At 48.2% G+C, this 12506-nt stretch overlaps 1 protein-coding gene across 1 annotated transcript in view; it reads left to right on the forward strand.

Annotated features, from left to right (window-relative positions):
* tspan15 (tetraspanin 15) overlaps nucleotides 1-12506 on the forward strand; it is a 61515-nt gene that overhangs the window by 36402 nt on the left and 12607 nt on the right. Inside the window, exons 6-8 of the mRNA XM_078412698.1 lie at nucleotides 5033-5107; nucleotides 8226-8321; nucleotides 11620-11742. Of these exons, the coding sequence (XP_078268824.1) occupies nucleotides 5033-5107; nucleotides 8226-8321; nucleotides 11620-11742 (294 nt within the window). The remainder of the gene's footprint in view (nucleotides 1-5032; nucleotides 5108-8225; nucleotides 8322-11619; nucleotides 11743-12506) is intronic.

Below are 12506 nucleotides of genomic sequence, written 5' to 3' on the forward strand. Positions count from 1 at the left end.
GGATATGAATGAGTGGGTTGCCATATGATGAGCGTTTGTCAGCACTGGGCCTGTACTCGCTGGTGGAGTTTACAAGAGTGAGGCGGGACCTCATTGAGACATACAGAATAGTGAAAGGCTTGGATAGAGTGGACGTGGAGAGGATGTTTCCATGAGTGGGAGAGTCTAGGACCAGAGGCCACAGCTTCAGAATTTAAGGACGTTCCGTTTGGAAGGAGATGAGGAGGAATTTATTTAGCCAGAGGGTGGTGAATCTGTGGAATTCATTGCCGCAGAAGGCTGCGGGGGCAGTCAATGGATATTTTAAGGCAGATAGATAGATTCTTGATTAGTACGGGTGTCAGAAGGCAGGAGAATGGGGTTAGGAGGGAGAGATGGATCAGCCATGATCGATTGGTGGAGTAGACTAGTTGAGCCGAACGGCCTAATTCTGCTCCTCTCACTTATGACCTTGTGATGTGGTCCAAATGGGACTAGTTTAGATAGGGCATCTTGGTCGGTGTGGATGAATCGAGCCGAAGGTTGACACAAAAAGCGGGAGTAACTCAGCGAGTCAGACATCATCTCCGGAGAGAAGGAACGGGTGACATTTTGGGTCTCGACCCGAAAGAAGGGTCTCGACCCGAAACATCACCCATTCCTTCTCTCCGGAGATGCTGAGTTACTCCAGCTCCGGTTTGAACCAGCATCTGCAGTTCCTTCCTGGACAAGTGGGCCGAAGGGCCTGTTTCCACTCCGTGTGGCTCTGTGAAGCGGCATAGAAATAAAGACGGCACGGTGGCGCAGCGTTAGAGTTGCTGCCTTACAGCAAATGCAGCGCCGGAGACTCGGGTTCGATCCTGACTACGGGCGCCGTCTGTACGGAGTTTGTACGTTCTCCCCGTGACCTGCGTGGGTTTTCTCCGAGATCTTCGGTTTCCTCCCACACTCCAAAGACGTACAGGTATGTAGGTTAATTGGCTGGGTAAATGTAAACATTGTCCCTAGTGTGGGTGTAGGAGAGTGTTAATAGACAATAGACAATAGACAATAGGTGCAGGAGTAGGCCATTCAGCCCTTCGAGCCAGCACCGCCATTCAATGCGATCATGGCTGATCACTCTCAATCAGTACCCCGTTCCTGCCTTCTCCCCATACCCCCTCACTCCGCTATCCTTAAGAGCTCTATCCAGCTCTCTCTTGAAAGCATCCAACGAACTGGCCTCCACTGCCTTCTGAGGCAGAGAATTCCACACCTTCACCACTCTCTGACTGAAATTTTTTTTCTTCCTCATCTCCGTTCTAAATGGCCTACCCCTTATTCTTAAACTGTGGCCCCTTGTTCTGGACTCCCCCAACATTGGGAACATGTTTCCTGCCTCTAATGTGTCCAATCCCCTAATTATCTTATATGTTTCAATAAGATCCCCCCTCATCCTTCTAAATTCCAGTGTATACAAGCCTAATTGCTCCAGCCTATCAACATACGACAGTCCCGCCATTCCGGGAATTAACCTAGTGAACCTACGCTGCACGCCCTCAATAGCAAGAATATCCTTCCTCAAATTTGGAGACCAAAACTGCACACAGTACTCCAGGTGCGGTCTCATCAGGGCCCGGTACAACTGTAGAAGGACCTCTTTGCTCCTATACTCAACTCCTCTTGTTACGAAGGCCAACATGCCATTGGCTTTCTTCACTGCCTGCTGTACCTGCATGCTTCCTTTCAGTGACTGATGCACTAGGACACCCAGATCTCGTTGAACATCCCCTCTTCCTAACTTGACACCATTCAGATAATAATGTGCGGGGATCGCTGGGCGGCGCGGACTCGGTGGGCCGAAGGGCCTGTTTCCGCGCTGTATCGCTAAATCTAAAATCTAAAAAAATTGCTGTGAAGCCCAAGGATATAAACTTCTGCTGCACCTAAAAACCAGTGATTGCCTTCCCCGAATGTTCTATCTGATGTTCGTTATCTTGTTGTGTGATAATAAAAAGTACATTATTTGCTCAGCCTGCTGAACAAGGTTTTGCCGGAAATCTATTAGTATTTGTAAAATGGACAGTTGATTGCATAAGTAGAACAGACCTTGAAATACAGTCACCGATTATTGTTAGTTGTGCAGAAATGGCCGCCTTATCAGCCGAACAAGCAACACACTTGTGCTGAATTCCCCACTCTCCTTGTCGAACAAAAACCATAATCTGTTCTATTTTATAATTTTAATGAAGTACCACCATATTATCAGTCGTTCACAAATCGTTTAGTTTAGTTTGGAGATACAGCTCGGAGACAGGCCCTTCAGCCCTGCAAACGCTGTAAGGCAGCAACTCTACCGCCGCGCCACCGACCTGACTCTACCACCCCATCCGGCTTGACTGTCTTTACGTTTTACCAGTCACAATTTTACTGAAGTCAATTAGCCTGCAAACCTGAGAGAGACACAAAAAGTGGCAGTAACTCAGCGGCTCAGACAGCATCTCCGGAGAGTAAAAATTGTCCCTGGTGGGTGTAGGATAGTGTTAGTGTGTGAAGATCGCTGGGCGGCGCGGACCCGGTAGACAGAAGGGCCTGTTTCTGCGCTGTATCTCTAAGTCTAAAAGGAGCGGGATTACTCCAGCTTTATGTGTCCATCTTCAGTTCAAACTAGCATCGGCAGTTCATTTCTATGTTAGTTTAGTTTAGAGATACAGCACAGCAACAGGCCCTTCGGCCCACTGAGTCCGCGCCGACCAGCGATCCCCGCACATTAACACCATCCTACACACACTAGGGACAATTTACACACGCACCAAGCCAATTAACTTGCACAGCCGTACATGGGCGGCACAGTGGTGTAGCGGTAGAGTTGCTGCCTTACAGCGAATGCAGCGCCGGAGACGGGTTCATTTCCATGTTAGTTTAGTTTAGTTTAGAGATACAGCGCGGCAACAGGCCCTTCAGCCCACCGGGTCCGCGACGCCCAGCGATCCCCGCACGTTAACACCATCCTACACACACTAGGGACAATTTACACACGCACCAAGCCAATTAACCTGCATAGACGTACATCTGTGGAGTGTGGGAGGAAACCGATGATCTCGGAGAAAACCTACACAGGTCACGGGGAGAACGTACAAACTCCGTACAGACAGGACCCGTAGTCGGGATCAAACTCGGGTCTCTGGCGCTGTACGGCAGCAACTCTGCCGCTGTGTCACTGTGCCATTATTCTCGTGATAGTGCTGCAAGTAAGAATTTCATCGTTCCGTTCCACTTTAATGTTCGTTCCCATTCCCACACAGACCTTTCTGTCCTAGGCCTCCACCATTGTCAGAGTGAGGCTAAACGCAAATTGGAGGAACAGCATCCTGAACACATTTGACAATCTCCCCCCCCCCCCCCCCCCCCCCGTTTAAGCCCTTGGCAATCCCATTATATATATATTTTTAGAGATACAGCGCGGAAACAGGCCCTTCGGCCCACCGAGCCCGCGCCGCCCAGCGATCCCCGCACATTAACACTATCCTACACACACTAGGGACAATTTTTACATTTTACCCAGTCAATTAACCTACAAACCTGTACGTCTTTGGAGTGTGGGAGGAAACCGAAGATCTCGGAGAAAACCCACGCATATATTGGGAAAGTTAACATTCCCTGCTGTGGAATGGAATGGAGTGCTTCATTGCCACATGTGATGAGGTGCAGTGAAACACTCTTGCCTGCGTACCCAAGGTTTGCAAATAGTCGCCCCCATAAAAGGCGACGACAGAGATGCCGCACCTGTCCCTGCACCTCCCCCCTCGACTCTGTCCAGGGACCCCCGACAGTCCTTCCAGGTCGGGCAGAGGTTCACTCGCACCTCCTCCAACCTCATCTACTGTATCCGCTGTTCAAGATGTGGGCTCTTGTACATCGGCGAGACCAAGCGCGGACTGGGCGATCGTCTCGCTTAACGCCTCCGCTCGGCCCGCCTCAACCACCCTGATCTCCCGGTTGTCGGACACTTTAGTTCCCCTTCCCGTTCCCACACTGACCTTTCTGTCCTCGGTCTCCACCATTGTCAGAGTGAGGTTGAATGCAAATCGAGGAACAGCATCTCATATTTTGCTTGGGCAGCTGATGGTGTGAATATTGATTTCTCTCACTTCAGGTAGCCCCGGCATTCCCTCTCTCTCTCTCTCTCTCTCTCTATCCCTCCCCCACCCAAGTCTCGTGTTCACCAACAAACAGCTAACAATGGCCCGTCTCCTTTATCGGCGTTATTTATTTGCATGTCTTCCGTTCATTGTTCTTTATCTGTCCACATCACCGTCTATATCTCTCATTTCCCTTGTCCCTAACCAGTCCGAGGAAGGGTCTCGACCCGAAACGTCACCCATTCCTTCTCTCCAGAGATGCTGCCTGTCCCGCTGAGTTACTCCACCTTTTTGTGTCCATCTTAGGTTGAGTTAAATTGAGTTTATTGCCACGTGTACCGAGGTACAGTGAAAAGCTCTTTGAAGCGCACTGACCGGTCAGCGGAAAGACAATACACGATTACAATCGAGACATCCAAGTTCGCAAGTTCACTCGTTATAGGAGTGGAATCAGGCCATTCGGCCCATCGAGTCCACTCCGCCATTCAATCATGGCTCATCGCTGCCTCTTCACCCCATTTTCCTGCCTTCTCCCCATGACCCTTGACAGCCGTTCTAGCCCAGAATTTGTCTATCTCTGCCTCAAAGATATCCACTGACTTGGCCTCCACAGCCCTCTGTGGCAATGAGTTCCACAGATTAACTACCCTCTGACTAAAGAAGTTCTTCCTCACCTCCTTTCCAAAAGAACTGCCCTGCAACTGTACAGGATACAGGGAATACAGTGCCAAGCACGGGCAGGTGGGACCGGTGTAGATGGGGCATGTTGGCTGGCACGGGCAAGTTGGGCCGAAGGGCCTTTTTCCGTGCTGTGTGACTCTTATCAGAGCCTGACGTGTCACCCGATCCCACGATTGCATTTCTGAAAAATATCTGTGCACTTATTAAGTTTGGAAATAGAGCATAAGTATTTTGCGTTTGCCTTCACACAGTTTCTCTACACACTTGCGATCGTGTTGATACTTGAATTGATGGGCGGAATCGTGGCCTTGGTCTTCAGGAATCAGGTAAGAAATTAAAATGTCATAAATGACTCATCGTACATTAACCTTTGGAAGCTGGAGCACCCAGAGGAAGCCCACATGAGCACAGGGAGGACGTTCAAATCCCACCCAAGCCACAGCACCCAAGGTCAGGATCGAACCCAGTTTGCTGTGAGTCACAGAGTCACACGGTGTGGAAACGGGCCCTTCGGCCCGACTTGCCCGTGCCAGCCAACATGCCCCATCTACACCGGTCCCACCTGCCCGTGCTTGGCACTGTATTCCCTGTATCCTGTACAGTTGCAGGGCAGTTCTTTTGGAAAGGAGGTGAGGAGGAACTTCTTTAGTCAGAGGGTAGTTAATCTGTGGAACTCATTGCCACAGAGGGCTGCGGAGGCCAAGTCAGTGGATATCTTTAGGGCAGAGATGGACAAATTCTTGACCAGAACGGGTGTCAAGGGTCATGGGGAGAAGGCGGGAAAATGGGATTGGGAGGCAGAGATCAGCCATGATTGAATGGCGGAGTGGACTCGATGGGCCGAATGGCCTAATTCTACTCCTATAACTAGTGAACTTGTGAACTTGGATGTCTCGATCGTAATCGTGTATTGTCTTTCCGCTGACCGGTGTGGGCCAAAGAGCTTTTCACTGTACCTCGGTAAACTCAATTGAACTCAACCTAAGATAGACACAAAAAGCTGGAGTAACTCAGCGGGACAGGCAGCATCTCTGGAGAGAAGGAATGGGTGACATTTCGGGTCGAGACCCTTCTTCAGTCCGGTTAGGGGGATAAGGGAAACGAGAAATATAGGCGATGATGTGGAGAGATAAAGAACAATGAACGGAAGATATGCAAAAAAAGTAACGGCGATAAAGGAAATGGGCCATTGCCAGCTGTTTGTTGGGTAAAAACGAGAAGCTGGTGCGACTTGGGTGGGGGAGGGATGGAGAGAGAGAGAGAGAGAGAGAGAGAGGGAATGCCGAGAAATCAATATTTCTCGTAATCCTTGTAATTGAGGCAGTGCAGCGTAGGTTCACGAGATTGATCCCCGGGATGGCGGGACTGTCATATGAGGAAAGATTGAAAAGACTCGGCTTGTATTCACTGGAGTTTCAAAGGATGAGAGGGGATCTTATAGAGACATATAAAATTATAAAAGGACTGGACAAGCTAGATGCAGGAAAAATGTTCCCAATGTTGGGCGAGTCCAGAACCAGGGGCCATGGTCTTAGAATAAAGGGGAGGCCATTTGAAACTGAGGTGAGAAGGAACTTTTTCACCCAGAGAGTTGTGAATTTGTGGAATTCTCTGCCACAGAGGGCAGTGGAGGCCAAATCACTGGATGGATTTAAGAGAGAGTTAGATAGAGCTCTAGGGGCTAGTGGCATCGGATTTGTGCACAATCCGCAGGCATTGCCACTTTCATTTCACTGCACATCGTGTATGTGTATGTGACAAATAAATTTGACTTGACTTGACTTGATATGGGGAGAAGTTACTGATTGTGGATGATCAGCTATGATCACAATGAATGGCGGTGCCGGCTTGAAGGGCCGAACGGCCTCCTCCTGCACCTATTTTCTATGTGTCTATGTTTCTATTGATGCCGCGGACCGCAAGCAAAATATGAGGTGCTGTTCCTCCAATTTGCGTTTAGCCTCACCCTGGCAATGGAGGAGACCTAGGAGAGAAAGGTCAGTGTGGGAATGGGAAGGAGAATTAAAGTGTTTAGCAACCGGGAGATCAGAAGGTTCAGGTGGACTGAGCACTTGGCCCATATCCCTCTCAACGTGTCCTATCCATGTACCTGTCTGGAATTTAGAAGGATGAGAGGGGATCTTATTGAAACATATAAGATTATTAAGGGGTTGGACACGTTAGAGGCAGGAAACATGTTCCCAATGTTGGGGGAGTCCAGAACCAGGGGCCACAGTTTAAGAATAAGGGGTAGGCCATTTAGAACGGAGATGAGGAAAAACATTTTCAGTCAGAGAGTTGTAAATCTGTGGAATTCACTGCCTCAGAAGGCAGTGGAGGCCAATTCTCTGAATGCATTCAAGAGAGAACTAGATAGAGCTCTTAAGGATAGCGGAGTCAGGGGGTATGGGGAGAAGGCAGGAACGGGGTACTGATTGAGAATGATCAGCCATGATCACGTTGAATGGCGGTGCTGGCTCGAAGGGCCGAATGGCCTACTCCTGCATCTATTGTCTATTGTTTCTAAAACGCTGCAATAGTCCCTGCATCAACTACCTCCTCTGGCAGATCGTTCCCTACACCCTCCACCCTCTGTGTAGTAAAAAAAAAAGTTACCCCTCAGGCTCCTCTGATTTTCCGGCAGCCTTGGTTCCCAGAGCCTTCCTTTATTATTCGTTTTGCCCAAGCCAACAGAGGTCACGGCCTCTGAGAGGAGTCCAACGGTACCGGAATGTTCCGCCTCGGCTGCCGAGGAGCCGAGATGCCGGCCCGCAGAGTCGGCCTCGGAAGTCGGTCATGGGATCGGATCTGCCTGCTCCGGCCCGGCCGGAGTTCCAGAGGCCCCGGCCGCAGTGGGGCAGATTCGACCCGCCCATCGGCCATGGAAGTCCCGATCAAGTCGAGATCGGCCGCTTCACCCGGCCTAGGTGGCGCATTTTTTCGGGGAGACTTCCTGGGGGTGGGGGGGGGGGGGGATTTCAAGCAAAGATACTAGAGGAACAAGATGGACCACTCCGTTGAAATCGCCTGTACTGAAGTGTAGTACGCAAAGGAGCTTAACGTCCGCCATTTTAGTAGGCGTAACTTCCGCCGTTCGTTATGCCCCTCGCAGTGTGATCAGTGTTTTGGGGGAACAGTATGTGTGATGAATCCATTAAAATGCCGAATATATCTCGTCTATCAATTCGCAGATTTTTGTTATTTTCCTTTTAAAATGTTTCTGCAAGTTTCTGCCTACTAAAATGGCGCCATGACGTACTACGGTTTTTAGGGTTGAGTGGTCTATCTTGTTCCTCTAGTATCTTTGATTTCAAGCGCTCGTAATTTTGTCCGGATTAAAGGAGGTGCCGGAAAATCAGTGGTGGGCCTCTGTAATTATCTGATTGATTTATTAGTTGCATCAATATCTTCAAGGTTCTACTTTAAGGCTTTTTTTCCCCTCAGACATTGGACTTTATAAATAAAAACATTCGTCGAGGAATTAAACATTACTACGATGACCTGGATTTCAAGAACATAATGGATTTTGTCCAAGAAAAGGTATGTGGCTTTTAATGTTTTCATAAGTGATAGGGAGCAGAGTTAAGCCATTCGGCCCATCATGTCTACTCCGCCATTCAATCATGGCCGATCAATCTCTCCCTCCTAACCCCATTCCCCTGCCTTCTCCTCATAACCCCCGACACCCGTACTAATCAAGACTCTATCTATCTCTGCCTTAAAAATATCCATTGACTTGGCCTCCACAGCCTTCTGTGGCAATGAATTCCACAAATTCACCACCCTTTGTCTAAAGAAATTCCTCCTCATCCCCTTCCTAAAGGAACGTCCTTTAATTCTGAGGCTGTGGCCTCTGGTCCTAGACTCTCCCACTAGTGGAAACATCCTCTCCATATCCACTCTATCCAAGCTTTCACTATTCGGCTCGTTTCAATAAGGTCCCCCCTCATCCATCTAAACTCCAGTGAGTACAGGCCCAGTGCCATCAAACAAAATTAGAAAGTTTCCAAAGAAAAACCTCTGCAATGATGGTCGTTTCATAAACTCTATCCAGGCCTTTCACTATTCGGTTTTGATGCTTTGATATATGTAAAAAGATTTAAATGTATTGCACGTTTATAGATTGATAACGTGGTTTCATAATATTTTTGAATATTTATTACATACAAATAATAATAGACAATAGACAATAGGTGCAGGATGAGGCCATTCGGCCCTTCGAGCCAGCACCGCCATTCAATGTGATCATGGCTGATCATTCTCAATCAGTACACCGTTCCTGCCTTCTCCCCATACCCCCTGACTCCGCTATCCTTAAGTGCTCTATCCAGCTCTCCCTTGAATGCATTCAGAGAATTGGCCCCACTGCCTTCTGAGGCAGAGAATTCCACAGATTCACAACTCTCTGACTGAAAAAGTTTTTCCTCATCTCAGTTCTAAATGGCCTACCCCTTATTCTTAAACTGTGGCCCCTTGTTCTGGACTCCCCCAACATTGGGAACATGTTTCCTGCCTCTAACGTGTCCAACCCCTTAATAATCTTATACGTTTCGATAAGATCTCCTCTCATCCTTCTAAATTCCAGTGTATACAAGCCTATAATAGTGATTATTATAAATTGGCCAGAAAAACCGGCAAACCAGAGGACTGGGAGAAATTTAGAACTCAACAGAGGAGGACAAAGGGGTTAATTAAGAGGGGGGAAATGAGCATGAAAGAAAGCTTGTGGGGAATATAAAAACTGACTGCAAACGTTTCGTTAGGTATGTAAAAAGGAAAAGATTAGTGAAGACGAATGTAGGTCCCTTACAGTCAGAGACAGGTGAATTTATAATGGGAAACAAGGAAATGGCAGAACAGTTAAACGAGTACTTTGGTTCTGTCTTCGTGAAAGGAAGACCCAAACAATCTCCCGGAAATACTAGGGGACCGAGGATCCAGTGGGAGGGAGGAACTGAAGGGAATCCACATTCATCAGGAAATGGTGTGAGGTAAACCGGTTGGGCCTGAAGGCAGATAAATCCCCAGGGCCTGATGGTCTGCAAGAAATAACAGAGTTTTCAAGAGTGAGTTAGATTTAGCTCTTAGGGCTAACGGAATCAAGGGATATGGGGAGAAAGCAGGAACGGGGCACTCATTTTGGATGATCAGCCATGATCATATTGAATGATGGTGCTGGCTCGAAGGACCGAATGGCCTCCTCCTGCACCTATTTTCTATGTTCTATGCTTCTATGTATATTATTTTAATTTTATATTCAAATATGATATATTTTAATAGCTTTGCATACAATGGAGGCAAGAACTCAATTAAATACGAAAACCCTCTGCTGGATGATTCATTCATTTTTACTTTCCAAGGTTGATTCAGGGACATTTTCAAATTTTTAGTCGTGGACATTTTAGTAAATATAAAGCACGTGTTGGTCGGAATATGGGGATCTTCAGTGAAGAGGATGTAAAGTCGAAAAACACAGTGCGGGAGTAACCCAACATTGGAGAACATGGATAGACCGTAAGACACGGTCTATCACGGTGGCGCAGCGCTAGAGTTGCTGCCTTACAGCGCTTTGGAACCCGGGTCTCCGGCGCTGTGAGGCAGCAGCTCTATTGCTGCGCCACCGGGCCAATAGACAATAGGTGCAGGAGGAGGCCATTCGGCCCTTCGAGCCAGCACCACCATTCAATGTGATCATGGCTGATCATTCTCAATCAGTACCCCGTTCCCGCCTTCTCCCCATACCCCCTGACTCCGCTATCCTTAAGAGCTCTATCCAGCTCTCTCTTGAATGCATTCAGAGAATTGTCCTCCACTGCCTTCTGAGGCAGAGAATTCCACAGATTCACAACTCTCTGACTGAAAAAGTTTTTCCTCACCTCAGTTCAAGATGGACCCCTTATTCTTAAACTGTGACCCCTTGTTCTGGACTCCCCCAACATTGGGAACATGCTTCCTGCCTCTAACGTGTCCAACCCCTTAATAATCTTATACATTTCGATAAGATTCCCTCTCATCCTTCTAAATTCCAGTGTGTACAAGCCTAGTCGCTCCAGTCTTTCAACATTTGACAGTCCCGCCATTCCGGGAATTAACCTGGTAAACCTACGCTGCACGCCCTCAATAGCAAGAATATCCTTCCTCAAATTGGGAAACCAAAATGGGCCACCAGTATTCATAGAGACATCGAGTCATATGTCACAGAAACAGGCTCTTCACCCCTACCAGCCCCACACTGACCTGCATGCCCCATCTACACTAGTCCCACCTGCCTGAGTTTGGGGTTAGTATTCCTCTAAATCTGTCCTATTCGTAGAAACGTGCTTTTTTCCCCATATCCCTTGATTCCGTTAGCCCTAAGAGCTAAATCTAACTCTCTCCTGAATACATCCAATGAATTGTGTGAATTCGCATCCAGTGGATTTCTGTGGGGAACTGCACCAACCAGAGAACAGTCCTGAGCTACTAACTATCTCATTGGTGACCCTCAGCCTATCCTTGATTGGACTTTGCTGGCTTTACCTTGCACTAAACATTATTCCCTTATCACTGTAAATGGAAGATATTTATTCACAAAATGCTGGAGTAACTCAGCAGGTCAGGCAGCATCTCAGGAGAGAAGGAATGGGTGACGTTTCGGGTCGAGACCCTTCTTCAGACCCGAGTAGAGGAGGGAAGGGGGAGGGTTAGGGGTAGGGGGGGGGGTAGGGGGAGAGGAGAGAGTGCTGCACCAATGCAGGATGGTTTGGGCCCAATGGGACCACTTGGTCTAGTTCTTTATAAATAAGGTGAAATGTTGGTTATATCGGACGTGCGTGACCTACCCTGTTTTTCTTTGCAGTTTAAATGCTGTGGTGCACAGGACTTCTCAGATTGGTCAGAAAACATCTACCACAGCTGTGATGGAACTGCCAAGGGAATGCTGGCTTGTGGCGTGCCCTACTCATGTTGTGTGCGCAATAAGGTAGGCTTTGCTCATCTGTTTAGCTTTGGATTTGTTAAGGGATACACTTAATAGTACTTTGTAAATCCTATAATAAACAACACATCTAACAGACATATATATATATGACATCCGTAGACACTCGGCGATCATTTCGCTCAACACCTTCGCTCAGTCCGCCTTAATGATCTCCCCGTGGCTCAGCACTTCAACTCCCCCTCCCACTCCCAGTCTGACCTTTCTGTTATGGGCCTCCTCCAGTGCCATAGTGAGGCCCACCAGAAATTGGAGGAACAGCACCTCATATTTCGCTTGGGCAGCTTGCAGCCCAGCGGTATGAACATTGACTTCTCCAACTTTAGATAGTTCCTCTGTCCCTCTCTTCCCCTCCCCCTTCCCAGATCTCCCACTGTCTTCCTGTCTCCACCTATATCCTTCCTTTGTCCCGCCCCCCTGACATCAGTCGGAAGAAGGGTCTCGACCCGAAACGTCGCCCATTCCTTCTCTCCTGAGATGCTGCCTGACCTGCTGAGTTGCACCAGCATTTTGTGAATAAATACCTTTGATTTGTACCGGCACCTGCAGTTATTTTCTTACACAAAATGCCGGAGTAACTCATCGGGTCAGGCAGCATCTCTGGAGGGAAGGAATAGGTGACGTTTCGGGTCAAGATCCTTCTTCAGACCAGAAAGGTCTCGACCCGAAACGTCACCCATTCTTTCTCTCCAGAGATGCTGCCTGTCCCGCTGAGTTACTCCAGCATTTTGTGTCTACCTTCTATGCCA

Source organism: Rhinoraja longicauda, chromosome 16 (assembly GCF_053455715.1).
Source record: "Rhinoraja longicauda isolate Sanriku21f chromosome 16, sRhiLon1.1, whole genome shotgun sequence".
Lineage (NCBI taxonomy): Eukaryota > Metazoa > Chordata > Chondrichthyes > Rajiformes > Arhynchobatidae > Rhinoraja > Rhinoraja longicauda.